Source organism: Gallinula chloropus (genome assembly GCF_964237585.1).
Source record: "Gallinula chloropus genome assembly, chromosome: 3".
NCBI lineage: Eukaryota > Metazoa > Chordata > Aves > Gruiformes > Rallidae > Gallinula > Gallinula chloropus.
The window spans coordinates 44,974,685-45,001,737 of NC_140087.1; the positions used below are offsets into that span (position 1 = coordinate 44,974,685).

At 39.0% G+C, this 27,053-nt stretch overlaps 1 protein-coding gene across 13 annotated transcripts in view; it reads right to left on the reverse strand.

Moving 5' to 3' along the window:
• Nucleotides 1-27,053, reverse strand: part of RGS7 (regulator of G protein signaling 7) — a gene marked incomplete at both ends in the record, with an annotated part of 245,311 nt that overhangs the window by 16,913 nt on the left and 201,345 nt on the right. For 4 of the 13 annotated variants that reach the window (XM_084261614.1, XM_084261619.1, XM_084261613.1 and 1 more), the window contains 7 exons: nucleotides 10,793-10,882; nucleotides 14,599-14,785; nucleotides 22,148-22,273; nucleotides 22,748-22,858; nucleotides 24,319-24,380; nucleotides 25,138-25,236; nucleotides 26,250-26,324. In XM_084261614.1, the coding sequence (XP_084117740.1) occupies nucleotides 10,793-10,882; nucleotides 14,599-14,785; nucleotides 22,148-22,273; nucleotides 22,748-22,858; nucleotides 24,319-24,380; nucleotides 25,138-25,236; nucleotides 26,250-26,324 (750 nt within the window). Of the gene's footprint in view, nucleotides 1-8,601; nucleotides 8,677-9,484; nucleotides 9,539-10,792; nucleotides 10,883-14,598; nucleotides 14,786-22,147; nucleotides 22,274-22,747; nucleotides 22,859-24,318; nucleotides 24,381-25,137; nucleotides 25,237-26,249; nucleotides 26,325-27,053 lie in introns of those variants that run through there. The other 9 variants (XM_084261618.1, XM_084261612.1, XM_084261616.1 and 6 more) reach the window with 6 other exon arrangements.

A 27,053-nucleotide genomic window follows, 5' to 3' on the forward strand; every position in this document is an offset into this window, starting at 1 on the left:
CCACTCAGTGTTGCCACATCACTGTCAAATAACTAGGGACACCAACTGGAGTCTGTCAAATCTTAAACCACAGGAAGCCCTCACGCTCAAACACCTGCACTGCCAAGCAGCCAGACTCTTTTGCAGAATAAGCCAGCAAATTTAAAGGCCGATTTTGCATGAGGTTGGTTTTGGCCGAGGAGAAACTAACACTGAGGGTCTTGCTGTCAGTAGCACCCAGAACTTGAAGAAGGCCACTACAAGTGAGAGTGCCTTGTGCTACAAAGATGAACGTGCAAGCTGCAGTAGCTCTGTCACAGAAGACAAAAAGCTACCTTAAAGCACAGGTGAAAAAAAGTAAGAGGCAGATTGTATGTAGGCAGGGAAGCAGCTTTTCCATGAACACAGCTATCCATTGGCTGAGCCTGTATTTACTATTCGTAAGGAGCATTGGTCAGGTATGTTACATCTTACTGCATAAACCTGCTTTGAAGATGTTTGGACTTCCCCATTGTTATTTTCTTGATCATTCCGCCTGTTGCAAGGATACAGTTTCAGGTTTTTAGCAAGTTCTTTTAGTAAGGTACAATGGCTGTCCCACAAGCATTAGGCCTCCAGCGGGAAGAGGACGGTGAAGGGTATGTCACCGTGGTATATTTCAGGTAGACTTGAGCTTTAGCTGAGCCAGACAAAAGCCATGAAACAGGAATTTGCTGTCCCAAGGCCACAGAAAAGGAGTTAGCTCTCCTAGGGCCATCCTAGTGCCACTCTGATCCAACAGAGACAGAGCTGGCACAGCCAGCTTACATCACTCCTCAAAATATCACAGGCATACCCTGACAATGTAACACAAATAGATCATAAAACATTAAATAGAAAGTGGCTCTGTCTATCTACCCAGTTAGATATTTAATACTTACATTTAGTGGATTGTTCATTTTAAGTGCATAACTCAGAAAAATCAAACTGATTTCAAGGAGACTACAGTAAGGAATACTGTACCCACAGAGAGATGCTACATATCAATGAGTTGTTAAGGCACCAGCTGTATTATAACTCAGTGGAATTACACAGTTTAATATCTGTTGTCATTATCAATTAAATTTATGCTCACAGGCATCTGCAAGTTGGTTTGAGCATTTGCTCAAATGCAATATATCAGAGTGGGTCTTCACGAAACGAAGAATAACTGTTTTATTCTTTGTGCTCTGAAATATAAGTTGAACAAATTAGGATGACTATTGCCACTACAGTGTAGTTTTGAAGGGAACTCGCGATCTGTGATGTTGGGTTAGACTGCTCATCTCTTTCAGGTTCACTGTACCACTTGGTAGTACTACCACTCACTTCCTCCAGAGATGGAAAGTGTCCTTCCTGGCATACTCTCTCCCCTTTCTCTAGCTTGAACTTTCTACCAACATTAAATTCACAGCTTCTTGACACTTGCTAAGCCTTACATTATCTTTTCTGCTAATGTAACAGGTAAGCTGTTATATTAAGGCATCTTTTCTTTTTAAGTAGTCAGGAACATCTCAAAAAGCTGTGTGGCACTGCAATGCAATTTAAAGCAGCATGTCCAAAATTGTTTTGTAAGGTGATTCATGATTGCCATGATCGCCAGCCTCAGACGTGATCTCAGAAAATCCTGAGCATATGCTTATCTTTCCCTTTCATTGAGTTATTTGTGCTTAATTTTACAGGTCTACAGGCCTGGCTACTTTCTGTAAATATGCATGAGCTCCTTTTATTACTGAACTGCATAAACCAGCTTTAATTACAACAATTAAACTAGTTCCTCTCTATTATTTATTAAAGCAGATCGCTCAATACTGCACTGGAAAGCTGGGAAAGCTCTTGCTGTGGGATAAAATCTGTGAAATACTTTATTTATACTTATCTACAACCATTGATTATTTAGAAGTTCTAAGTTCCCTAGAATTTTTAGATGAACCATTACTGAATTCTAGCAAGAATGAATTGTGAGATCACATAAACTATGAAGTTTTGGTGGAAAAGCAGGCTAAAAAACTAGCTGTTAGTTAGTTGATATAGCATGTATAATCTTATTCTACATATTATTTGAATTTTCCCCTATAGACACAGTGAGCTGCCATGACAATTTTTTTCTGTATTCTACAGCATTTGCGCTGTGGATGTTGCTGGCCTTTGGATACTTTTTCTCCTAAGCACTACTGGGATCAGGATTTCTCTGGATGGGCCTCTCCTCCTCCTCCTCTCCTCCCTGCCTCAGAGTACATAGTACATTCCTTACCAAGTCCCTATCTGAACAACAATGATCTTTTTCCGGGCATTAGTAGTAACTTCTCTTATGGTTGGAAAAGTGCCAGCATAGAAGATTCCCTCTCCTTAAGAGATCTTCTTCCATATATATTCTGAATCATACTTAGTTCTCTGCTTGGGAAAATAAGCTTTTAATATGCAGAATCTACAGCAGCCCCAAACACAGTAATTTCCACCTTCTTACGCAGATCTGCAGGGACCTGATCTTTTCCAATTTACAGAACTTCTCTTTCATACTCTGTGCCAGGGTAAACTTTTACTTGAGCTCTACTTTACGGTAGGGTTTCATAATTATCACTTCTAGGACATTTCCAGATTTATTTAATTTACAGCCTGATGTAAGGATCATCCCTTGTGGGACATAGTTTAGGAGCTGAGCCTAGCTATTTCTTTCAGATACAGCATTAATAGCATTTCCATAAGCCAAATTTCAATTTAGGAAACTACATCTAATAGGCCAGTTTTCAGAGGTGCAACATTATGAGTCATCAGAGATAGGAAAAAGTTTCCTGCGCTAATGATATTAAAGAACAACTGGAAAAAAATTGGAAGGGGAAGGAGATGTTTGTCAAAAGAATGAAAAAGATCCTTAATATTTCCAACATATTCTTGCCATCAACATTTTGAAGGCTATGGCCAAATTATAAATAGGATTAGGATTTTTGGCTGTATTGGTGTGTTTTGGATGTAGGAATCGAAAATATTTAAAAATTTTACTAGCACAAACCAAGACGAAATCCCACAGACATACCCTGACAAGGGAGTTGGAGTATGAGGAGGCAGCACAGCAGTTGAATGAAGAAGTACATCTAAGAATATGAAATCAATCTGCTCCAGTGGTCCAGCCCTACCTTAGCACATCAAGCGCCTCGCACAGAGTTGTCCCTTCACCTGTACTGTTAGAGAATTTAGGGGGAAAATTACAAAACCATGAGCTGCAGAATACAAACATGCCAAGTGACCTATTTATGCAGCATGACACTAACACCTCAAATAATCCAGGAAACAAGTTGGCAACAATCTCTGTACCTATGTGGCTTGTAAGTAATCAATATTAAATTTATATAGGGGCTGTATGGTAGAGGAAGAACATGTCTTTTCCCATTAATTAATGTCCTCACTTGATTCTTCCTTTCTGCTAAGGAGCCTCACTAGTTCCTTTCTCACATTTCTTTATTGCCAGCGCAGATGCTGCTCCCCAGGACTGATACTGGTAGGACTAGAAACGAGAACTCCACGCATCTGACTGGGTAACAGAGAAACAGTGTGAAACCTGCTGTGAGCAAAATGAGACGCAGAGCGAGAATCAACCCCCCACCTCGCTCTCGCTGTTCCCCATCTGCTCACGTGTGACACACCTGCAGCACACCGGTAGCTCAGCCGGCATCGGCAGGAAAAACTCCCAAGTGATATCACGGTGTGGCACACAGAGAGCAGGTATGTAAACAGCCCCTGACAGAAGGGTATCTGGAAAGGAACAGGAGCTGAAAAAGTCCCTTTCCGAGATGAGGCAGCCCTTGCTCCTCTAGCAGGGGGCAACTGCTTCAGCACTGCTCAGGGGGTCAGGATCCTGCTTCGATGGCCTCAGCAGCACAGGATGCTGCTCTCTGACACCCGTGGTGCATGTACATTTCTCTTTAAGACATGCATTTACTGAATTCGGGGCTTGGGCTGTCAGCACAGCTGCAGTGCTAAGTGGCTGAACGTGCAGGAAGATCCTGCACACATCTCAGGGACTGTCAGTCCTCTGCTCATTTCTCAGCGGGGCTGTACTGTTTGCTGGAGCCATCCATAGATGGGAAGCAATGACTGAGCGACTCTATTCCTATTTTGGCTCATTCCAAAGTGGGTGACACTCCCCATTTCTTTTGCCTTTTGCACTTTACATTTAATGATGAGCTTCTCTCTTTTGTGATTCACCCACAAACTCTTGCCAGATGGGGGAGTTTGAACTTTAATAACTGTCTGAACTGTGGGGTAGCGCATAATATTTTCCAAGGCACCAGTGCACTAGACAAATATTTTTAGCATGTTTGTCCTAGGCCTGACCCCTCGGGTTTCAGTGCCTCTGCAGTTCTCATTCCTGCAAACAGCTTAAGACTCAGGTAAATGTTTGTCAGCTGGGAAATGGCAGGCACTGGCCTGATATCTCAACAACACGCACCGGCACCTCACTGACGTGAACCTGGCTGTGTGAATGCTACTGCTCCTCAGGTCTCCTTTAGCAGAGAGCACGGCAGCTTAGCTCCAGTCACTGCAGAACAGGGTAAGGAGGCCACTCATCACCAGCCTGTCCTACAGATGCACTTACTGGTTTGCCGCATTAGCCTGGGCATCGTTCCTAACAAAATCCTCAAACTAGATTTTTTTGACAAATTATTGGTTTAAGTAAACATTTCAACTATTTCATCAGTTCTTTTTAGCCAAACATCAATAAGCCATCTCTTTCCTGAAATGGAAAATGCCTTCATTTCTACAAATCCTTACTATTTTTATTATTGCTTTGTTTGTCAAATAAGAAGCTTTGTGATTTTTTTTTGGTTGTTTTTTTTTTTTTTCCTATTTTTCCAATAGCTTTTTTTCTGGTTTAAATTTTAGGATCAACCTGTAGGTAAACTCAAAAGTCTAGTTGGCATTTGTTCCATGACTGTACATCGAACATGAGGTGTAACAGCAGAGATTGCCCTGAAGATCATTCATAACGCTGTGTTTGAGAAAAATATAGCCCTTGGTGGGATTTCAGGGCTCGATGGACTTTTGGTCTGGCACAGCAGGGCCCTTGTGTACATGGAATTTTACCTGTTCATATAGAAGAATTTCTTAACAGAAGAAATTGATAAATTATCTGCCTTGTTTCTCAGTAAAAGGACAGATTTTAACATGACAAGAGATTACATTGTTTCAAGCATCTAGAAAGTCTATCCCCCAGTGATAAGAACTGAGAAAGCTATTTTTATTAGTTTACACCCCCATCTCTAGACCATAATTTGCTATGTCATGGTAAGTGGCATAAGACTGTGCCTCTGTGAAAATGCACTGTATTCAATGGCCTTCACATTTCAAATCTCATGCATGAAATGGTCTAATGTTATTGGTTTGGAGGAGGGAAAACATCAGAGCACACTGGTAAGCTAATCCTTCCAGTGCAGTGCAAGAAGACTGATCTTTAAGGTTCCTCCCAACCCAAACCATTCCATGACTCCTGAAAATGGCTGAAGGGGGTATGGGTAATGTAAGATATAATGGTTTTAAACTTACATGGGGTCTTGTTATGAGCGAAAATAATTACCATCTGATGTCTCTCTAGCTTAATATATGAACTGGGTTTGGTCTGCTTTGTACTGGCTGTATTTCCATAAAACATGACAAACTAGTAACAAGTTCATTTGATGCCCTCTCTATAATTGGGCAGTAACAGATAAAGCTCTAACACTGACAGTGGTATCCGTGACACCAGCATGTGGTGATGGAACACCTCCCCCCATGCAGCTCTGAGGAGAGAAACCACATCTTCTTGCCCCACTAACTTTGTGTCTCCTGGGGAGACAAGACAATTTGCATGGGGTGGAAACAAAATGATTCCAGGCTGCTATAAATGAGATCATTCTTGTTTCAGGTTTCCAAACCAGTGAAGGCAGCTAGCCACCAGGCTTGCTCAGCCCACCACTCTGCCCCTGTCACAAATCACATGAGAAGTGAAAGACAGAAGTTTTTCTTAAAGGACCTCCTTGCTCTCATTAACATTAGCAGTGCATATTCACCTGGTCCTTTTCTCTGTAATGTAGATATTAGTACTTGAGGTAGAGGAAGTTTCCTGATATTTTTTAAGAAATTATTTTTAAAAATAAATATTGAATTCCCTGTGTAAATTCTTCAAAAGAATTTCACTTTTTAAATGCCACAGAAACAGCTGATTCTCCCCGCTCTACTACTGTGGCAAGCAATGAGATGCTCCTGCTTCCTGACTTACGCCTTTAGCTTCCCTACTCGCCTCCTTAGGGACCTGCAGGTGAATAGACCTTAATTATTCCCAAGGAGAAACAGGAGGGGCTGAGCTGGTGAAAGGTTACCACCACTGCCCGTGCCTCCAAGTCAGAGCTGTGACACTTGTGGTTGCCACTGTTATGTCAAGGCAATGCACCTAACCAACAGCATCATTCCAGTAGTGCTCTATATTTTCCCACTGTATTTTCAGACTAGAAAAATGGCTCATTAGGTTATTCCTACTTAATTCAAGGAATGATGCAGAGGGATCATCCTTACAAAGTTTCTAAACTCTGAAGTTTAACAGATGCTTTCTGTAACAAGTATAACCCAATTTCAGTCATTATGGATCAGGAGCCACTTACATGCTCAGTCTTCACAAATCAGGTTATGAATTACAAGGTCATTGTCTGAGGTTCAGTCCCTAGACATAACCAAGGTTACTGAGGTTTTTTTAACACTTCAAACGGGAAAAACTGAGGTCTAATTTAGTTCAATACAAACCCACTTTGATATAAGTGAGGAAAAAAGAGTGAAAATTACTCTAATTTTTCTAAACCATCAGAGGAGAAGAGAAACTGTAATTTTCATTTTACTACATCATTCAGAGATGACAGCATTTACCCAGGTTGTAGAAGACCTGCTTGCTTCACACCTATTTTCTGTATTAATCAAAAGAACAGATCTATACCACAGTCCCTCGCTTCACAGTTGAACAAGTTAATAGGTACACTGTAGGATATTCTGAGAAATGTTTTCCTCATCCCTGCTGGTTGGAACCACTGTACCAAGGTAGATAACTACAAATTAAACTCATCATAACCGAGAACAAGAACAGAAGAACAAGGATGCCTGGTGGCAAGGGGTCCTGGGGCAGTGGGTGATGTCAACTCAGTTGTCTTGGAGAAAAGGCTTGCACTTGAGCTTCCTGACATTCTGGATTAATTTGCAAGCCTCAGAGCTGCCGATCTGACAGAGAATGTATAGATCTAGCAGTGACATGTTTTACTTTCATACCTGACCCGACTTGACAGACTCCACCCGGATTCACAGGTAGTAGCTTGAGGAAAAGCAAAACCACAGTTTCTATTTTATAGCTTGCTCTATGAAGAAAGAATCACCCTCCTCTACTGAAGAAGTGCTAACGCTTCACATGCAGAACTTCTTGTTCCCACTTCTAGCTCACAGCTGGTTTATTGGGCCTGCTTTGCATCTCTGGCATCCTGCTACCCTGGCACTTCGGCCCTGAGATTAGCACAATGAAAACTGGGCACGCCTGCAGTGTTTGCGCACAGAACTGATGGTTTATCGGTAACGCTGCTCTGAGAGGGATTATCGAAGAGTCCTGGGAGTGCCTCCCAGCCTGCCTCCAGTTCTTCCCTTTTTGTGCTGTATTCTCCTCACATCTGTCTGCAGCTTGCTCTTCCTTGCCTTAGAGCCACCCATTAACACACTCTTTACCGTAAACAATTCCTGATCCGTGGGCTGTTTAAGCTCCCATGAATAAACGCAGTTATTGCAGGTTGCCAGGCACTGTGACTGGGGAAAAAACCTGGCTCTTGGAGGTCCCAGATGTACGGCCTACTCTCCTCACCCTCCTGCATTAACACAGGCTCTTTTGCTGACACGGAACTTCCTATGGAATTAGCAGGTAATTATCATGTATAATGTTATCATGTACAATGTTGTTTTATAGATCAACCTGCTGAGACAACACACAAATCACACCGCAACATGCTATGGCAACACCACCATGCAAAATATAGGGGTTTTTGTTTCAAACATTGGGATAGTTTCCTTTGTGGCTGTTTATTTACTTTTTAGTGTCCTTTACTGACTTTGTCCCATTGAATCCAAATTTCTTCCTGATTACTGTGGATTCAAAGCATATTACAGGAAGCCTTTACCTATAAGAAAGTAGTTAAAAGAATTACAGTTTTGTTTTAACATGGGAGATATTCCCACAACCTCATGAATCTTTGTTCTTTCACTGCATTTGTTTGTTTGTTTGTTTTTTTTGGTGGGGTTTTTTTTTGATTACTAGAAAGTATATAAATATATATATAAAAATAGTAAAAACTTGAGGAAATACTCTTGTGCCTCATCATACAGGAGACAGTTTCTGAGAACTACTGCTCCTTCCCTAGAGACTAAAAAAAACAAAAACCATGATCTTTGCTGAAAGCTCTCATATTTTTCATTTCAACGCACACAGCTCCATTAACCAGGTCACAGAAAAAGCCACGGACGCACACGCACACACAGCAGCGTCACCTGCACAATTCAACAGACAATGCAGACAAACTCGAGTATAATCCAAGATCTTTCTACCTCTTTTCATAACAGGTTAGTGCTCGCCCTCAGTGTTGGTGTACAGTTTTTATGGCATGGGAAAATAGGGATGTTTCTGCCCTACAAAAATAAATGCGTTGAATGCTTTAGTTTGAACTTTCACAATGTAGAAAAAAAAAAAATCCAAAGAAACTGGATAAGCAAAAAGAATCCCACATATCAGGAAATCAGTGGAACTTTTGGCACGTGGCAAGAGAATGCCCACAGTAAATTTACCAGCCTATATTTTCTTTTTACCTTCGTGAAATAGCTTTTGAAAATTATATATTTAAAAAAAAATTGAGTTCCTGTAGTCCATCATCAAAATTAAATCCCAATCAAACCCTTGTGCATCATCAGCATGAATTCTTTGGTCCTGAAGAAGCTCTGCTAGACATTAAGGAAGATGGGGAGATTATTAGTCTTCATTTCTCCCTGTGCCAAATTTTCTTTTAAAAATGGGACAAACTCTTTTTTAGTAAAATAAAAAGGAGACAGGAGGGAAATCCAATGCATTCAAATTGTGACAGACTTAGTATTTTGGGAGGCATCAGAAAAAGGAACAACATCAAGCAGGTTTTCACAGATATTTACTAATTTTTTTTAAAAAAAGTTATTAATTTCATGCTTCCTAATGCAGAAAGCGTGGCTCCCAAAGGTCCATTTCTCCATGTGAGACTACTGAGGTTAGTGGGAAAGGGACTAGGGAAGAGGGGTTGTAATGAAAGCACATTATAAAGCTGTCATTCCTAGGAAAATTCACAAACTGTGATAAATACACTTTTAACTGTAAGGTTAGAGAAGCAAAAAGGGAAAGTAGGGATCAGTGAGGGGGAGGGGAGAAGGATGTCCCATCAGGTTTACTAGTCTTCCGAGGCAACAAACTTACCACATTGCGTGTGAATTTCTCAAAAGATGTTCGACGATCCAGTGTGTTTTCCAACTTAAATTTAAAATAAAAAATAAAAAAAAAGAAACAAAAAGAAAAAGGAGGGGGAAAAGAAAAGCGAGAAAAAATGGAGTAGAAAAGAAGGATTGATGAAACAATGGACTGCAAAACAAAGTTTGTATAAATCAGGAAGCAAACAGATGTGTGAAGCTGTAATGGGACTGCAAAACAGGGAGTGTGCAAAGCAGATATAGTATTTGACAAAAATCAGTTTACATGGGGATCAAACTGGTTTGATTTAAAAGAAAAACTGAAAATAAAAAGAAATAATGAAGTGCACATCTTGTGTTAATGAACTGACATTCACAAACTTAAGGACTTCACACGGACAGTTGTAGCTTTCTGGTATTTTCAACATCTCTTTCTATATTGGATCTTCAGAAATCAATGTTTGAACAAAAAACAAAGTCACACAGTACTTTCATATAATTTTAGGTTGTCATTATAAACAGTAGAATGCTATGGTGTTAACAACTACCTCATTCCGGTAACGATCGGGGCCCTGAATTTGCAAGGCACAGGGCTCCAAGCTGACTAGGAAGTTGCTATTTAGAGCCCACTAATAAAATTATTTATCATTATAGAAATCTGCATTGCACAGGCTGCTGCACATACTCTGGGCTTTGTCTATTCAGAACTCAATCCATAATCTGGACTTTTCTAAGCAAATGTTACATACCAAGACATGAGCCTCTGTTTGCCGAAGTGTGACATCATCAGTCTTTCAAGTCAGATTCCTAGCCTACTCAAAACTACTCGTGTAATAATAGGGAAAGAAGCAGATTTAAGAAGCCCCTATATTTATAGTTATTCTTATGAGTAAGATTGTCTCTAAACACATTCTGTAGCTTTTAAAGGTGGAATAAAGAGAACAACAATTATTACATAAGCAAACTTGCAAACATGAAAGACTATTCTTCTGGGATTTTATTTTATTTTTTTTTAATGTATTTGTAAAGCACTTTGCAATTTAAGGTGCTTCATAACAGAGAAAACAGTACAATATGGGATGTAAAAATAAAAATAAGTTTTGCTAGATTAACTTATTGAAACATGCCCGCATGCAGGATATATACACATATAATATGTATATTGAACTCCTGTGTGTATGTGACCCTCCAAATACGCCAAGCTGGTCACCTACCAGATATCCAGTTGCACTGGCACAGGGGAGAGAAGACTGAGTATTGTTGCAAACATAACCACCGCTTTGCACAGTGGCAAGACAAAGGCAAGATGGACCAATACCTTTTTCTTGGCCTGTAGCAGCTCCTGGTAGGCACTGGATCGTATAAAACGAGGATAAGAATCACTTTTCATCAGTTTGTAAATGTGCTCCTGGAAAGGAAAGAAGGAACTCTTACTCCCTTAAAAGACAACATACATAAAATGGGAGGCAGTCATATGTGTTTTCCTTGTGGAATGCATACTAGCTAGGAATATTTGGAATAGGAAGTTTTATGGGATAGCAGCTTGTCGTTCTGAGGCGAAGGCTGAATTGCTCTCTATTATCTTAAAGCAGAAATGCTGCCTATTCGTTACATATAAAGAACAGAACACACCTTTATTTCATATATAGTATTTATTTCCACCGCAGAATTGTTTTTCTAAGAATTTACAACTAAGTCCTAGCTTAAAGTCTAGTTTCAAACCTCCCTGACACTACTCAGTTCAGAGTGACTAAATCAGAAGCTGTGGATCCTTCCTCATCAGATTGTCTGAATTACTTTCTGGCTTCTAAGAAAGCACAACAAATATGTGCTTAAGTTAGGGGGGATTGCCCCTGGGTACTCTTGAAACCATCCACTGACAGCTGTTTATTCTGCTATCCACCTGACAATATAAAAAGGAAAATAGACATGCAAATTGAAAAACAGTTCCAGGCTGTTGTGGCTTAACCCATCCAGCAGCTAGAACAACCACCAAGCCACACGCTCACTCCACCCACCCAGGGGGATGGGGGAGAGAATTGAAAAGAAAAAACTCGTAAGTTGAAATATAGGCTGTTTAATAGAACAGAAGAAGATGAAAATTAATAACAACAACAATAATAGAACACATGAAACAAGTGAGGCTCAGCACAATTTCTCACCACTGGAACCAATGCTCAGCTAGTTCCTGAGTCGCATTATGTCCTAGACAACTCCCCAGTTACACACAGAGCATTATGTCATATGACACGGAATATCCCTTTGGCCAGTTTAGGTCAGCTACCCTGGCTGTGTCCCCTCACACCCTCTCACTGTCAAGCCAGTATGAGAAGCTGAGAAGTCCTTGACTGCTTGGCAACAGCTAAAAACATCCATGTGTTATCAACATTATTCTCATCCGAAATCTAAAACCCAGCACTGCATCAGCTGGTGGGAAGAAAATTAACTGTATCCCAGATGAAACCAGGACACAGGTTAATCTAATTTCAAAAGTATTCTTCAGAGGTGTATAAAAATTTGGAAACCCTTATCCAGAAACAAATGACCCAGGTAAGTTTATAGATCTTTTCTTTTTGGAGCATTTTCATTTTTGTAAAATATGAAAAACTAAGAATTTATGACTTGGGACACTTTATAATTCTAGTTACCATGCTAGGAAAGAGATTTGATGAAAAAGTAATCAGAATAGGAAATACTATTAAAAATATTTTTTAAAAATCCACTGAATTGTGTTATTTCTTTTTTTACTTTATACTCAAACCTACCTTTTACTATAGGAAACCTGCAGCACAGCAATCAGGAAACTTTACAGTTTATTTGCTGTAAGTTCTGTCTCATAGCTTGGTACTGCATAAAATTAGTGTGCAGAAAAAAACCCACAAACCTTGCTTGAAATTCATGGCAAGATAAAATTAAAGCTGATGTTTATTTTCTGTTGTATTAGAAACCCTAAGAACTATTCTATGTGCCTTCTGTTGTACTAAGTAAAGAAATTCTGGCATATATTACTTTGGCTGGCTCATTTGGGGAGTTTTTATAGCATCCACTTTCTAGAAAAGCAGCCAATTGAGAGCAGAAAGGATTCTGCTCCTGTTGAACATATCAATGGTGATGGGCATTAAAATGTTATTTCTGTGCAAAACCCAACCCCATAAAAGCAAGAATAAATTAGGCTGTATTAGTATTACTAATGTCTATGTTCATCAGGAATTGAGGCTGGACGCTATTTACGACAATAGGTCTATTTTTAATTATGTATTACTCTCATTTGACATGGAGTTCCACGGTGCCATCTTTCAAGTCCAGAAATGCTTTTCAAAATATTTTTGACCACAAATTAATGACCTGGCAACAGCCAGAGTAACTTGGAACTGGTGTCTCTCCCAACTGGCAGCCCACAGACAGCCTGTTTCAGAGGCGGAGTCCTACTCCTGACAAAACCCTGCCACTCTCTAAAGGTCTGGAAGCTTCAAGTTACAACAGCTCAGGTACAGTCTTCCCCCCTTCCCAGAGACATAGAGGCTTCCAGGTTCAAGCTGGGTGCTGAACTGGATCACATAACCAGATATATGACAGAAGGAGAAGTCCAGCTTGCCTAAAGACTGAATACTCCATGTCTTTCATAAATGAAGGGGGAAAAAAGAGAAGAGAGATTTGGAAGTAAAACGTTGAAAATTTACACAAATTTAAAACAATGAATTAATTACTGGCAAGCGATTTAACTGTACTTTACTGGCTCAACTGCAAAGACTTTTTTTTAAACCTTTAATCTTGTTAGATTGCTTATTTGTTGACTGATGCTTTTGCTAGATGTTGCATTCCTAACTCTCCAGGGGTCAGCAGATGCAAGCAAAAACTGTGTGTTTGGCTTAAAGCAGAGTACTTCCAAAAAGTGGTACAATACCATGTTTAATGAAAACTTCATTGTTACATCATAAACTGCTATTCATATAATAGCAAAATGAAAAATGGGTAGAATTAATCCCCCTCCTAGTTAGGATAGAGGCACTTTCCCAAAAATTAGAGAGCCCCAATTCAATTCCCTTCTCTGTGGGACTTGCAGAATCCCCCAACTCCCAAGGTGATGACCTAATAATCAAGCTGCAGGAAATTGTGCAGGGACATGATCTCAATCTCTCCTTTTGACACCATTTCACTTTGCATTAATAATTAAATTTTCATCACTGGGCTGCTGATGAAAAAGGGAGGATGTTATTGGTTCTACTACTTTTACTGGGAATACAATTCTTTTCTATTGCTTTTCTCAGAAGTCTGCAAAGATGAAATATTAAGTTATAAGTCATATGAAATGTCGCATTTAGTACAGAAGTACTTGTTTTTTCTTCTGAGGAAAACCAAGATTTGTATTTTACTGTTTTATTTTTTACCTTTCACTTTCAATCTCAAAAAAATAAGCATTTTCACAAATCTAGCTGTGGTCAAAAGTATATTTTGATGATGGTATTGAAATTGTGACTATCAGACCCCCAAAAGCCAAATTAGACTTCTACAGCCTGTTCTTCACTGTTGTAATACTGACTATTGAACAGTAGACCTTTAGGATCTTTGCTTAATGTTCTGTAGAGAGTAGTTTAGCAGGTATAGAATATACAGCATTCGTGATATATGATACTTCTGCAAAAGCTGTTACAAAATGTTATTTCTCATGTGGGGCATAGTTTTTCATTATGGGGACCTATGATGCCTGAAAATGGTAACAACACTTTTAAACATGCACTGAGAGAACAGAAATTGAGCCTGGATCAATGGAAATTTTTCTGAGACAGATGTTGAGAACTGGAAGTCGATGTGTGTGTAGGGGAAGCTTTTCTCTTGATGAGACTGAATAAGAAAATTAAGGAAACAGGAACATGAAAATATAATTTTCAGTGCACTATATGCTTTCCTCAATTTGAAGCCCACTTGAAGACTCTATACCAGGCGCAGAAGTTTCATAAAGAGCTTTAGTAATTCAGAGAATGAGTGTTACCTGTTTGCATTGCCAAAATGGTGTTTTAGGAAACTGAGCATTACCATTTAATTGCAAAAACCTTTTTTTTAGCATATACATTTCACTAACCAATATTCTATTTCAAATATGTCTAAACAGGACTGCAAACTGACCTGAGCATCTTCAAATGTGTATCTTCCAGGGTCCTTTACATTCTGCGTGGTTTTGTCATAACTTTTTGAATCTAGATTGATAGCGCTGGGTGCACCTGGAGCAAGAAATTCTTGCCAGATTTCTTGGACGCGAGCAGGAACTTCACGGATAGGCCTCTTCTTCAGGTCTTCTACTGCTAACCAGAACCTATGGCACAATACAGCATCTTAACTTCCAATTCAGTATAATCATTAATGAAGTGCTCGTGTTCTTTGCTCTTAAAAAAATTATGAGGTAATAAAAGTTTTCATCTAAACATGCTAGAAAAAGATAGATCTCTGATTTTATGTTGGAATCGGCATTCTGGTATACTTTCTCAGGCAGTCAATCCACCTTAAGAAGAAATTATCACAGGCCTCTTCATGAGACGGGTGGGAAATCCTTCATTACTTATGTATGGGTAACTTGCCTATGGGAGGGTTTCCATTTAACTGGAATTAAACTGACATTTCATTTCACCTGACCCACAAGATTTTATATTGCTTATGAATCTATTGCTTTTTGACATTCCTTCCAAAGGTAATAAGAACTTACGGTCTTGCTGTCGACATGAATCTCTACAAGTCCTGCTAAACTTTACACTGTGCAACTGCAATTTTGTTACCATTATTCCACGCATCTTGTATAAACTGGAAGAGCATTTGTTTTTCCCACTATAAGTTAATTTATTCCTTCTGTATTGCATTTCTATGCTTGTTTCCTAAAATGTTGACTGGAAGTGCTCATTCTCTCTTCTGCTGCTGAGCAAACCAACATTGGGTAGCCACATGCAGTGCAGGCCAGTTTGTTGTATCCTCGCTCAATCTGGAGCGGGATCATTAAAAAGGTCTTGAGCACTTTGTGCTCACAGCTAGCTAGCTGTGAGCTTTGGTATTTACTTTGCATCGGCTAATATCGTCATGTTATTTCTTCTACGGGTATTCAGACTCTCGCAGTGCACAAAATAATTCTAAGTTCAGCCAGGATACCATGCTTAGGCATGGTGCAGACCACTTAGTTCTCTGCACCCTGACTGCTCAACTAAAGTTTTACTTTGCTAGGTATGCAATATATGCCATTGCAACCATTCATTATTGCTTTGGCACAGCTGATCTTATGAAACAGATAAGCTAAACCTTGAAGTGAGTTAACTGTGAAACAAGTTGGATTTTACAAGGCTGACAAATTATTTAGGTGCACCTTTAAAATGTGGTTCCACCCTGCCTGCACTGTGAGATTAAATTAAGCTATTTTAGCTTAGTTAAACAGGGATAGGATAGGGCACAACAGTGGAACTGTATGCAAAAGCAAAATGATACCACCCTCAATACAAATTCTAACAACTCTTAATAGAGGACAGTAAAGCACACCAAAGAAAACCTTATGGTAGTCTTCCAATAAGACATTCTGCACTTAAGATGATTTACCTTCCAGGAAGCAGGTAGTTCTTTGTAGTCCTGTTTTGAAACTCCTTTGTAGCACAGGCAGAAGAAACCTGTGCTCATCGCTCAGAATGATTATGGTCAGCTTCACTACTGAGATGACTACTTTGAGTATTTCTACACCCTTTAATTTCCATAGTATCTAAGCACAATCTTCCTGTCTACTGATCCCTTAAGTTTTCTAAGAGTCAGAGTAGTAACATAGCCCCAGTTCTTCAAGCATATTAATAATGTAATAACATACAGTGGTTTTGCCAAGGTCACAAAGGGAGTCTGTGCCAAGAGAAGAACTTCAGTTCCAAAAATTCTGGGTAGCGTCACTTATCTCTGTGAACTGCAGTGTGAATTGAACATAGATCTGCATTGAATCTGGCAATGTATCTTGGAAATCTGCTGGCAATGCAGTAAGAAGAGAGGCCTCATAACTCAAGTTTAAAAACTGCACAGCTCAGAAACTCTAATTCAGTTCCCTCTGTCAAATTTGGGCAAGCTAGTTTGGTTTCCTTAAGCTGCTTTTGATATTTGCATTTAAAAGTGTATATCCTGCAGTGCTAACCCCTTCAAATGCATCTTCTGGGACTGACTGATTACTCATGTGTATCGAAGTTAGGTAAAGAATAGAAAAATGAAAGGGAAGGATGTTCTTTGTAAACACACATTTTCTATCACCCTGCAGACATCCGTAGGATCTAGCTTAAAGCTGTCACATTCTTGTTTGTTCCATTATATCACTGCCAATACTTCTGGAAGTCACCACAAACATGCCTTAGGATGCTATTTTCTTTTGCAAGTAAACTGTTTCCATATAGTAGGTTATACTCAATTATGGGGAAATAGATGGGAGATAAACTTAACTTCTTCAAGGAAACATTCACCTTCTAGCAAAGAATAGGCAGGTTGTGCAGACGCATCTTTACAGGCTGAACACTTGCTCTTTGATAGATTACTTTCATTTTCCCTTCTAACATTAGCATTCAGAAATCCTACTGAAAATGTGAGGCTTTAAATTTAGAAACTTCCGTAAAAGTAGGAAGAAAATGCTGATCTTTGTGGTATGTTATGTCTAGGGTGCTTACTTCACAGCCAACACACGTTTTAACATTTTAATCTACTTACTGATCTTTCAAGAAAAAAGTGCTTACCCTCCTCCTACAGAGAGTTAAAGTCAAACATGCAAAGTTGGGAAATCCCAAAATAAAGCTGCCGCCTCTTGCATTTTCAAAAATAACTTTTCCAAATATCCCATGGCAACCAATAGCGGAGATGAAGTTGAAACAGAGCCTGCAAGACTACAGGGTCTGAAATCAAGAGAGTTCCCTGCCCACTTTTACAGCTCTCTGCCTCATGAGCTGTGACCAGAGCAAGGGAAGACTTCTGTGGTAAACAGCACACAGTGTGCAACAGTAAACATGTGCAAGGGTAGGAGACCTGAAACCTAACTGCATTTTCTGGACAATGATACAAACAAACCTAGTGCTCCTCCATGGAAGAAACTAGAGCTCAGTCTGTCTGCCCTTGAATGAAACTCTCTATCTCCTGTTGGTGGTGTGCTTTTACCACGGAGACCTGCTCTAGAAGATGCTCAGTACTGTTCGAACAGCAACCTGAGCAGATGGGTGGAAACCTTTCTGCTGTCTTCTGTCCCAGCTGGGTCACAAGCCAAACATACAGCTGACAGAGTGTAAGGCATACGAGAGCCATAGATCCAGCCACACGACATACTACGACACATGTGGCAAGACATCTGGGAGTTAGGTCCTCCAGCTGGATTACTTTCAAAGTGGGGGTGGTCTTGCCAGATAAATAGCAGAGCTGCAACATGGCTTCTGTCCCATTAACTGACCTAAATGTCAGATGTTGCCATCAGCAGATCCCAGATCAAGCTAATCAGTTAAATTTACCACACAGGAACACAGAATGAGCGAAAGGCTGCAGACTTCTGGATTCTCCACAAATCAACAAATGTGTGATTTTTAGGCAAAGTGTGGAGACAGTGGTGTGGGAACTATGTAGGCTTTGCACCCAGTACACGTGACAACAGCAAAAGCAAACAAAAACCTTAACAAGCTCCATGCAGAAAAACAGCAAACATTTTTCTAGGGGTGGGAAAGACTACTCTCTGATTCCTAGAGTCTGCCATCTTCCCAAGTACAACATCAAGCTTCAAGAAACAGTAGCGCTGACAGTCTTCAAGAAAATGACAAAGGAAATCATTAGTACTTGCAACTAGTTCCTTCTCATCTAACCTGCAGAAATGACAACACTGCTGGGACTTAGAGTTCAAGCTTGAATCTGAATGAGAAATAAAGCAGAGGCAATTTCAGCCTTGAGGATTAAATTTTGGTCAAGTTATTAGCACTCAGAACAAGGTCTCATAATCAAAAGTGTGAAGGATAAATATTACCAGTGCCCATATTGTGTGGAAAAGTGTCATTACCAACACTTCTGTTCAGACATCAAGGACAGTTAATCAATCTTCATACTCTGTAACATGCAGAACTCTCTTCTCCACCAGTGAAGACAGAATGGTCTCACATTTGAAGTCATCAAGAGCAGTGGTGAATGATAAAGAGCAAAAAAGTGAAACGGGCTGGATTAAAAAGGAACCTTAACCTCTTGCACCACTCTATCTCTTCTCTAGTAAAATCACTGCCATGCTGTTATTAAAAGAATAACCAGAACCGAAGTAAGTTAAACACAAAATTAAGCACCATGACTGAAGCAGTTTTAGGCAGCACCATAAATTTTTAGTAGTGCATATGTGGGGTTTTACTTATTTTTCTACAGGACGCAATTGAAGCCTCTATCTCTAGTGCAGAACATTTCTACAACAACTTAAAATACGCTACAAAAATCTCAGCTTGCAAGGGGACAGTCAAAGAAAATTTATGGAGAGAAACCATCTAAGTCTAGAGAACTCCTCAGTCTCACTCTTCTTTTACTGGACAAACAGAAATCAAAGAGCCTTTTCACTATTTGCTCCCACATTTTGGAAACTAGTAAACGAGGATCAGAGGATCCAGCAGCTTTTCCTGCTGTGCATTAGGGAAGATGTCCTGTCACCACCCTCCCTTCACCAACCTAGGAGGCTTTTGCAGCCTTAGCACTTCCTTGGAGATCACACTTTGTGTGTACTGCACAACGACCTGGTCAGACTGGCAGGCATGAAAGCATTTAGAACTCTACAGGCTGCAGCTCCTACAAAACAACCACTTAGGAGCAAATGTACAGTCAGCACATGAATATTAACTGCCCAAAGAATTCTGCAGCACTACAGACACATGAAGGGTACGGGGAGGAATGGGAATTTTTACAGAAATAAAGGAAAGGGGGTCTCTAGGTGCCATACTGCAGTGAGATTCATTTCACTATCTCACTCCCTTTGAAAAGTCCTTCATCGGTGCGTGGACATCCTTGTGACAAAGATCAGTAGCACTGGATTGTTTTCAAATTTAAGTCTCCTGAATTTTAAACAATGCTCACCAGTTTGGTAAGAGGCATTGGGAATTTAAGAAATCTGTTATCCGAATCATATGCTGCTTTAGCTACTTGTCCTGTGTAACAAGCAGAATGCAAAGCAATTCCTCCAAATAACCTGCATGGTGACAAGAGATTACAAGTCACGGCCTGCACTAGGTGAATGCAGAACCTATCCTGGGTGTTGGCAAACTGCAGTCACTCTGAAATGAAGCTACCACACTGACAGAAGCTCTTAGACAGTTTTATTCCTTCGCTATGCTTTACAGCGCCCTTTTAGAGAGTGACATGCTATTAATCCCAATTTATGGGCAAAGAAAAAAAGCACAGTGATATAGAGTAAGAAGGTGAAACCTGGTTGCTTCCTGTGTTCCCGCTTATATCCATTGCATCTCATCCTGTCATGGGATATCACTGAGAAGATGATATGCAATAGCACTGCTTATTTGTCAAAGTATTGGTTTTTTAACACACTTGTAAAATTACACTAAGTAGAAACAGCATATCTGGCAGACTTATTTCCCTTTTTTTGGTGTTTTTTTCACCACAGCGAGGTATAAGACTGCTAATCAACTAACACTGAATCTCCCTGTAGTGTCTACAGTTCCCTGCTGTATCCTGTGTGCTGCGCTTCCTAGCGTGAATCCAGGGCCCATCCCAGCTGCCTATCCCACCGTAAGTTTGATGGTGCTTGTTGTAAATTTTAACATGCTTACATCTGTAAAAGGACCAGAGCCAGCTACTGACTTGAGTTGATTTTGTTGCAGTGGGAACATGCAGATGGAAATAAATCTTTTCTTCAAGGAAGCTGTCAAATCCAAAAAAACCTACCCCAAAACCCCAAATTGCCACAGTAGGGCTAACAGGTGAGCAAAGAAATTGGTGGTCTTTTAAATTTACAGTTTATTCAGCAATAATGCTTGAAACCATCAAGTTTTTCATTTCCATTGCTGAGATCTATAACATTCTGGCTCCCATACATAACAAGCGTTACAAATTCGTGCTTTCTAACCTGTGTGAGCCTAACGGTGGACTGATTCCCCCACAGATTCAGAATTCATAAGCATAATTCTGAGTTTGAGAGACAGTTTTCCTTCAGTTACTTAATCATTGCAGAAAGCACCTTTTCAGCCCAAGTTTGATCTCCTGCCTCATCCTTCTGAGGGACAGCCTTTAAGCTCCTATTCACCCCTGCTTGGATATTATATTTTATAATGCCAAGGTAAGATCTAGAGAGAGAGACAGAGGAATAGATGACATGTCAAGGAATCAGCTCTGAACAAATTTCTCCAGGGAATTTTTCTGGATCAGTCACTTGCAGTTTGCCTGTGGTTAGTGTTGTAAATAGGATTAGAAGAAAGAGCTAGGGATTATGTGGGTAACAGTCTAGTTGGCAGAGAGACAAATTAATCACAGAAAAGCATAGAAACTGCAGCACACACTAGGCTGGATAGGTTCATGTTTGAACAGCTGCTCTGCATAAGAAATTACCAGGATGCTCTTTAAATAAAAAAATTACCTTTCCTTTTCTTGGTATTATTCTGATTTTTTTAAATTTCATTTTACAACTTGTAATTTTTAATTAAAAAATCTGTATCTGGCACTAATTAAAATACCAATTTACACATACAGGTCAGGCCATGTTTCCATGGCAGGGGTGGGGGCTAATGACAAATAAATCAGCTGAAAATTATCATTAGATCTAGAGTATCTAACATGTATTTGTGATGCAAAATTCATTCACAGAATCACAAGGTTGGAAAAGACCTTTAAAGATCATCGAGTCCAACTGTTCCTGTCCTAAGCTAAACCATATCTCTAAGTACCTCATCTACCCTTTTTTTAAACACATCAGGGATGGTGACTCAACTACGTCCCTGGGCAGCCTGTTCCATGTCCTGAATATAAACATGGTCAGCAATTTAGAGAAGTTCATCTCCCATACTTCTGCTGACAAATTAACAGCAAGTAGTTCTGTGCAATTACTCAGTGTTCATGAATCAACACCACAAAAGGCTAAATGCCTCTTGTAAGATGCTACATAAATGTAACTCCAGTATGGATGGCAATGCTACACCACCATGATTCTATACCTTGCAGTGAGAACTGGCATAGAAAAAAAGGTTTAGAATCTTTATGAGTTCTGGAATGTGTGAAACTTGGATTTTATACTCTTTATGCTACTGGCAAATGGGAAGTGATACAGATGACATCCAGCAAGAAGATGGAATAAAGAAAAAAATATGTTTACATGCTTTTATACCATGTACTTACCTATAGAAAGGCTGTTACTAATCCTGCTGAAGTCATTCTTATTGCAGTATGAATTCCATAAAACAGTGACAACAAAACATGTTATGAGCCAATGGATGGACTATCATCGTTTAAAATCAGTAAGTATCATTTAGAAGTGATTATGTATATATAGTTTTTTAAAAAAAGTTATTTAAGCTTCGTAGACTGGCAGCACCTTTCCATTTTGCAATTGGTGAGCAACTGGAGAACTAGCTGTCACACTACTTCTGTTGTGTAGGAAAATTTTTGAAGGGATGAAAAAACGAAAAGAAATGTATGTATCTTGCAAGCTATTAAAAAAGTTCCTCTCATTTACCTTAAGTTTTCTGAACTGAATTCTGACTCCAGGAATTTGAGAAACTGCTCTCTTCCCACAGGATCTTTCAAAGCTTCATCCATGCCAAATCCCCATCGTTTCACCCTCTGCTGTCCTGGCTCTTTGCTACAGAAGAAAAAGCAACAGATTTTCCAATCAGTGATACTTCAGTATTCTAATACTCTGCATTCATAATTTAGACTAAATCCTAAAGTTCAACCATGGATTTCTCACTTTCCAGATTGCTCATACCTGTGCAGTGCTGAGAGATGAGTGACACAGCTGTTAGTACTTACATAGGATGAAGATAATATGTAAGCATTTACACAGAAGAATAAGGGCTTTCCACTAGGAAATATTTTAAAAAGGTGTCTCTTTTCCTCCATGCTGGAACACTGGAAACTCTTTACTGTAACTTTTTACACAGATTTATTAGCCTATAGCTCTTCCTATCTACACAAAACTGAAGCTGGGAAGATCAAAAGGATACTGCATTGTCCTTTTGCCTCAGGATTTTTCTGCAATACCTCTGAAATCTTCATGTTTCAAGAAAAGCCTGTTATGTCCCCTTATCCCAGAAGAAGAAATGAAATTATATACCTTGCCTCCAGTTCCCAGAAAGTGGTGTCATCTGATATCCAAGGGTTTGAGGGGTCAGGGGGCACAAGAAAAGGATCATATTCCAAATACTGCTCTGTATAAGCTAATAGACTAGGAAAACAAAAGCATCAAACATTGTCATGTCAGGAGGTCAGGAAATCTGATCAGGTTATCCCAGTTAACAAGTTACCTTGCATCATCTAACCATGGTAACCTGGTGTGCACACAATGAGAAGTCAGCTAGAAGCTCAGGCTAAATCAGGTTTGCTCAAGCCTTTTAAAAGTGGACTCCTGAAGAAGGAGGGGTGGCTCAGGTCATCAAGGGCTGAAATGAAATAAACTACCAACTTCCCTAATACTTCTACCCAGCTCCTTTTGGAACTCCTTTAGGCACTAAGAAATTAAATCAAGCAACATCTTCCATGCACATTTGCTTTCATAAAGGAACATGTTTTATACCCCTACGGTTTTAATCATCAGTTCCTTTAAAATCTGTTCTAAAACACTCTGTGCTATTCAGGTCATATTTATTGGCCCTGCAGCTGCTGGGACTCCTTTTTTCCTCTCTAAAATACAGTTTTATTATCAAATGGCACTAGTCCCAAGTTTATTGCTTCCCCCAAAAAAAGCCTTTTTTTTCCCCTCAAATTCTGTGGTATTCATTATTTGGTGTGATTCAGTGGAACACACTAAAAACTTTGCTTGTAATTTACATATTCCATGCCCTTAAACTGCTTTCCATGTTTCCATTTGCCTCATAATCATTGAAAAAATGAGGAATATATTATTATTTTCATTCCTACTTATATTTAATGTATTTCATCTTTACTCTTCAGGAAACACAAATTCTTAACCTGTTCTTTTGGTAAATATATAAACATATGTGTTTGTGTACGCTTGTAGACACATACAGACACATATGCACATACATATATAAGAAGATGAAGAAACATTTGACTTGATTTTCTTTACTAAGTCTTACACAGTTCAGTTTTCTGTATTTTTCACAATGTCTGTATTTGATGTGTAAGACAGACCATTCCTTCTTTCTCTTCTGTTATCTACCCAAGCTGTAGTTAGACTTTCCAAAGCACTTTTTGGATTATTTGCTTTCTAGACCCTTCCTGAAAAATTCTGTTCTTATTTGAAAAAAGATTTTACTGGTGTTAGATCCTTTGACCCACCCACTCAGCTCAGACTCACTTTCTTCAAGCACCCAGCTCCTTCCCCAGCCAGCTCCACCGATCAGTTCCCTTGCTTTGTCAGTGCTTTGTCAGTTTTGAAATATCAAAACAGGAACCTCACATCTAATTCCATTTAGCCTCTGTGCCAACACAAGGTGAAACTTGTGACCACTTGGTCAGAGACTCAGTAACTCTTGGGTTTATCTGGGCCACCTTTTATCAGTAACAGAACTCCATACCTCCCACTTTAAACTTGCACCAGCTACCTCTATGACACCTGAGCTCCCTTGTCTCTCGTTCTTTGAAGCTATTTCTCTATTTCATACTGACATTTCCCCAAAAGTTATCAATCTGATTGAAAAACGGAAGATGGGACAATATACTTACCTCTCTGCAACTTTTGACATTTTTAATCTATGTCTGTCTAATTGCATTTGCCAGTGCTTAATCTGGAAAGAAAGGAAGGCAAAGAGTGTTATGAGTAATTCATTGCTTGACTATATTGCCATAATTTTTTTATTAGCGCTGTAATTTAACCTTAATTTATCCTAGGGCACAGAAGAGAAATATATCTGAGTTAAAACAACATTTCACCAGTGTAGTTCTAAAATAAATGGAATTTTCTGTCAAAGAGAAAAGATCATACAGAAGCAAAAAAAAAAGAACCTAATGTAACGTTTTCCCTAAAGGTTCATCAACAGAAATCCAATTAGCCTTTTTTTTTTTTAAAGATTTTTGGAGAGAACTATTAATTCTTCAGACATTTACCTTCTCCCAATTCTAACACCTCAGGAAAGATTAATGAAACATGAATAGTAAATAAATATATGAACGCATACATTCATACATGGAGAGGTAAGTATGCCCCCAAACCTCAAATCAGTGCTGAAAGGAAGAGCATGCTGTCTACTGCTAAAGAGGTTAATGGGATTAGCTGTGCAAAGAGCCCACTGCCTGGCCTTCCACTCACTGCCTTTAACTGTTTAATGCAAGATACAAAACATGGAGGGTCTTGTCTCATTAGTTTTAATGAAAGTTACATACCTAAATCCATATATATATATATATATATATCTCCACAGAAAAATGTTTACTGTTTGCTTGGTCTATTCTGAATGCACTTCCCTGTTACAGTAATTTTTGGTTTAATACATACTTTCCCAAAAAGTTCATTCAAAAGTACATGTTTGTAGCTATTTTTCAAACCTCTTGGTGTAGTTCATCTTCTGTGGGTGGCTTAGTCTCTGGTACTGGTGTGTGGGTAGGGCTGTGACTTCGAATGTCGTTTTGTAAGCCATAGACAGACTATGCAAAAAACATCGAACAGTGATAGTTGCTTTCAGACAATGCTTTCTACACGTACTGATAGTAACTGTGATGTGTGCTCAAGCAGTTAGCCAAGACCATATTTTTCAAAAGAAATTCCAAATGAACCATGCACGCAGATAAAATTGCACTTCTATACCATGGTACAAAATTAAGACTCCCCAGACCCCACAATTTCATAATGCCATAGAACATAGAATCCATTTTTTATTATGTCTCTAAGATAACAGCAGAGTGAACACGGAGGATGACACCAAGAGGCAGCTATTACATTAAGCAGAGATGACTGGTAGGGAAAGAAGAAACTGTATCCTGACCTGGACCTTTTGGTATCGTAAATAAAATAAGCTAAAACTTTCTCTAAACCCACTCCCCTTTTAAAAACATATTTTTTCCACGGGTTGACGTGAAAATATACCTCAAAGGGAGTACTGTACAGTTGGAGTCAATCTACATTATTATGATACAAAGGCTTTGAAAGAAAGTGTTGTTCCAACTGATCTATACATCCGTAGAGAACTTGCAGTGTTCACATCTGGATCCTAATTTAGACAAAGCTAATTTCCTCCACAATTTCTGGTCATCCATTTGGGGCATAATTATAAACTAGAGATACACTTTTCCTTAGGACCAACACAAGAAGTACTGCTGTTATAGTTTACACTGCATTTTTAATTTATTTTTCCTCAATTGATGATAGTAACATTTTAACATGGCTTATTCAATCTATGAAGCAACATTAATAAGGCACGCAAATATTAATTTATTTTCATACACATTGTACATTTCCCCAAAGCTTTTTTAAATGTGATAGCATTTACATAGCACTAGTAACTTTTTAATACTAATTAATTCATGAATTTATGAAATAATAGCATATGGTCACATATTTGTTCATCGCAGTTGTAAGAAAAAATTGTTTTAAGAAACTACAGAATGTAATGCAATAAATTACTTCCACCTCCTGCTTTTGATATAAAAACAGTACTTACCTTTCTTGTTTTATGTGGATTTCTCATTCTTGAAGATTTTTTTATATCCACTTCAGTAGTGTTTACACATCCAGGCTATTAAAAGAAACAGAAAGGAAAGCACAAGAATAAAATCTGTGTACCATACTACTTTCATTGAGGTACTCCTCTTCAGCTTGTAAGGCTGAGAAATTAAGTAACTAGAGGCATATGACAACTTGATGTCCTTCTGCAAGAGCCCCTAAAACCTCAATAACATAATCTAAGGAAGCAATTCAAGAACCAATTTGTCTGGCTTATTCTAAGAGAGTTTATTCAGCTATTCAGCCTTATTTGCTGGGCCCTATGATGATATTTTAAGACAAGTATTATTGTATATCTTTATACAGAAAGTCCTGAAAGCGAAGTACAGAGGAGCAGAAAATATACACACTTGTGGCACTGAAAATTAAATTTGGGAATTTTGGAGTGAGACACTGAAACCACGTGTTTAGAGCTCATGACATTGTGATCTTGAAATAAAATAAATTATCAAGATAACAGAAATTCACATTTCTTCTTTGGTTTTGCCAAGGAAACCATACAAAATGCATTCCAACTATCCTGCTGAGAGGCACAGTTGACTTAATGAGACAAAATAAATAGATTTGTGCAATACTAGCCTCAGCTATGAACCCCAGGCTTCAGGATCATCTGGTCTGGGGAGACTTTTTAAAAGATAAAAAAAAAAAAAAAAAAGCCCAAATGTCTGTGTTTTTTTCTTCAGAGAAGAAAAATCAACCAGGCTTTAGCAGCCCAACCAAAAGACTAGCAATCTAAAGAGAC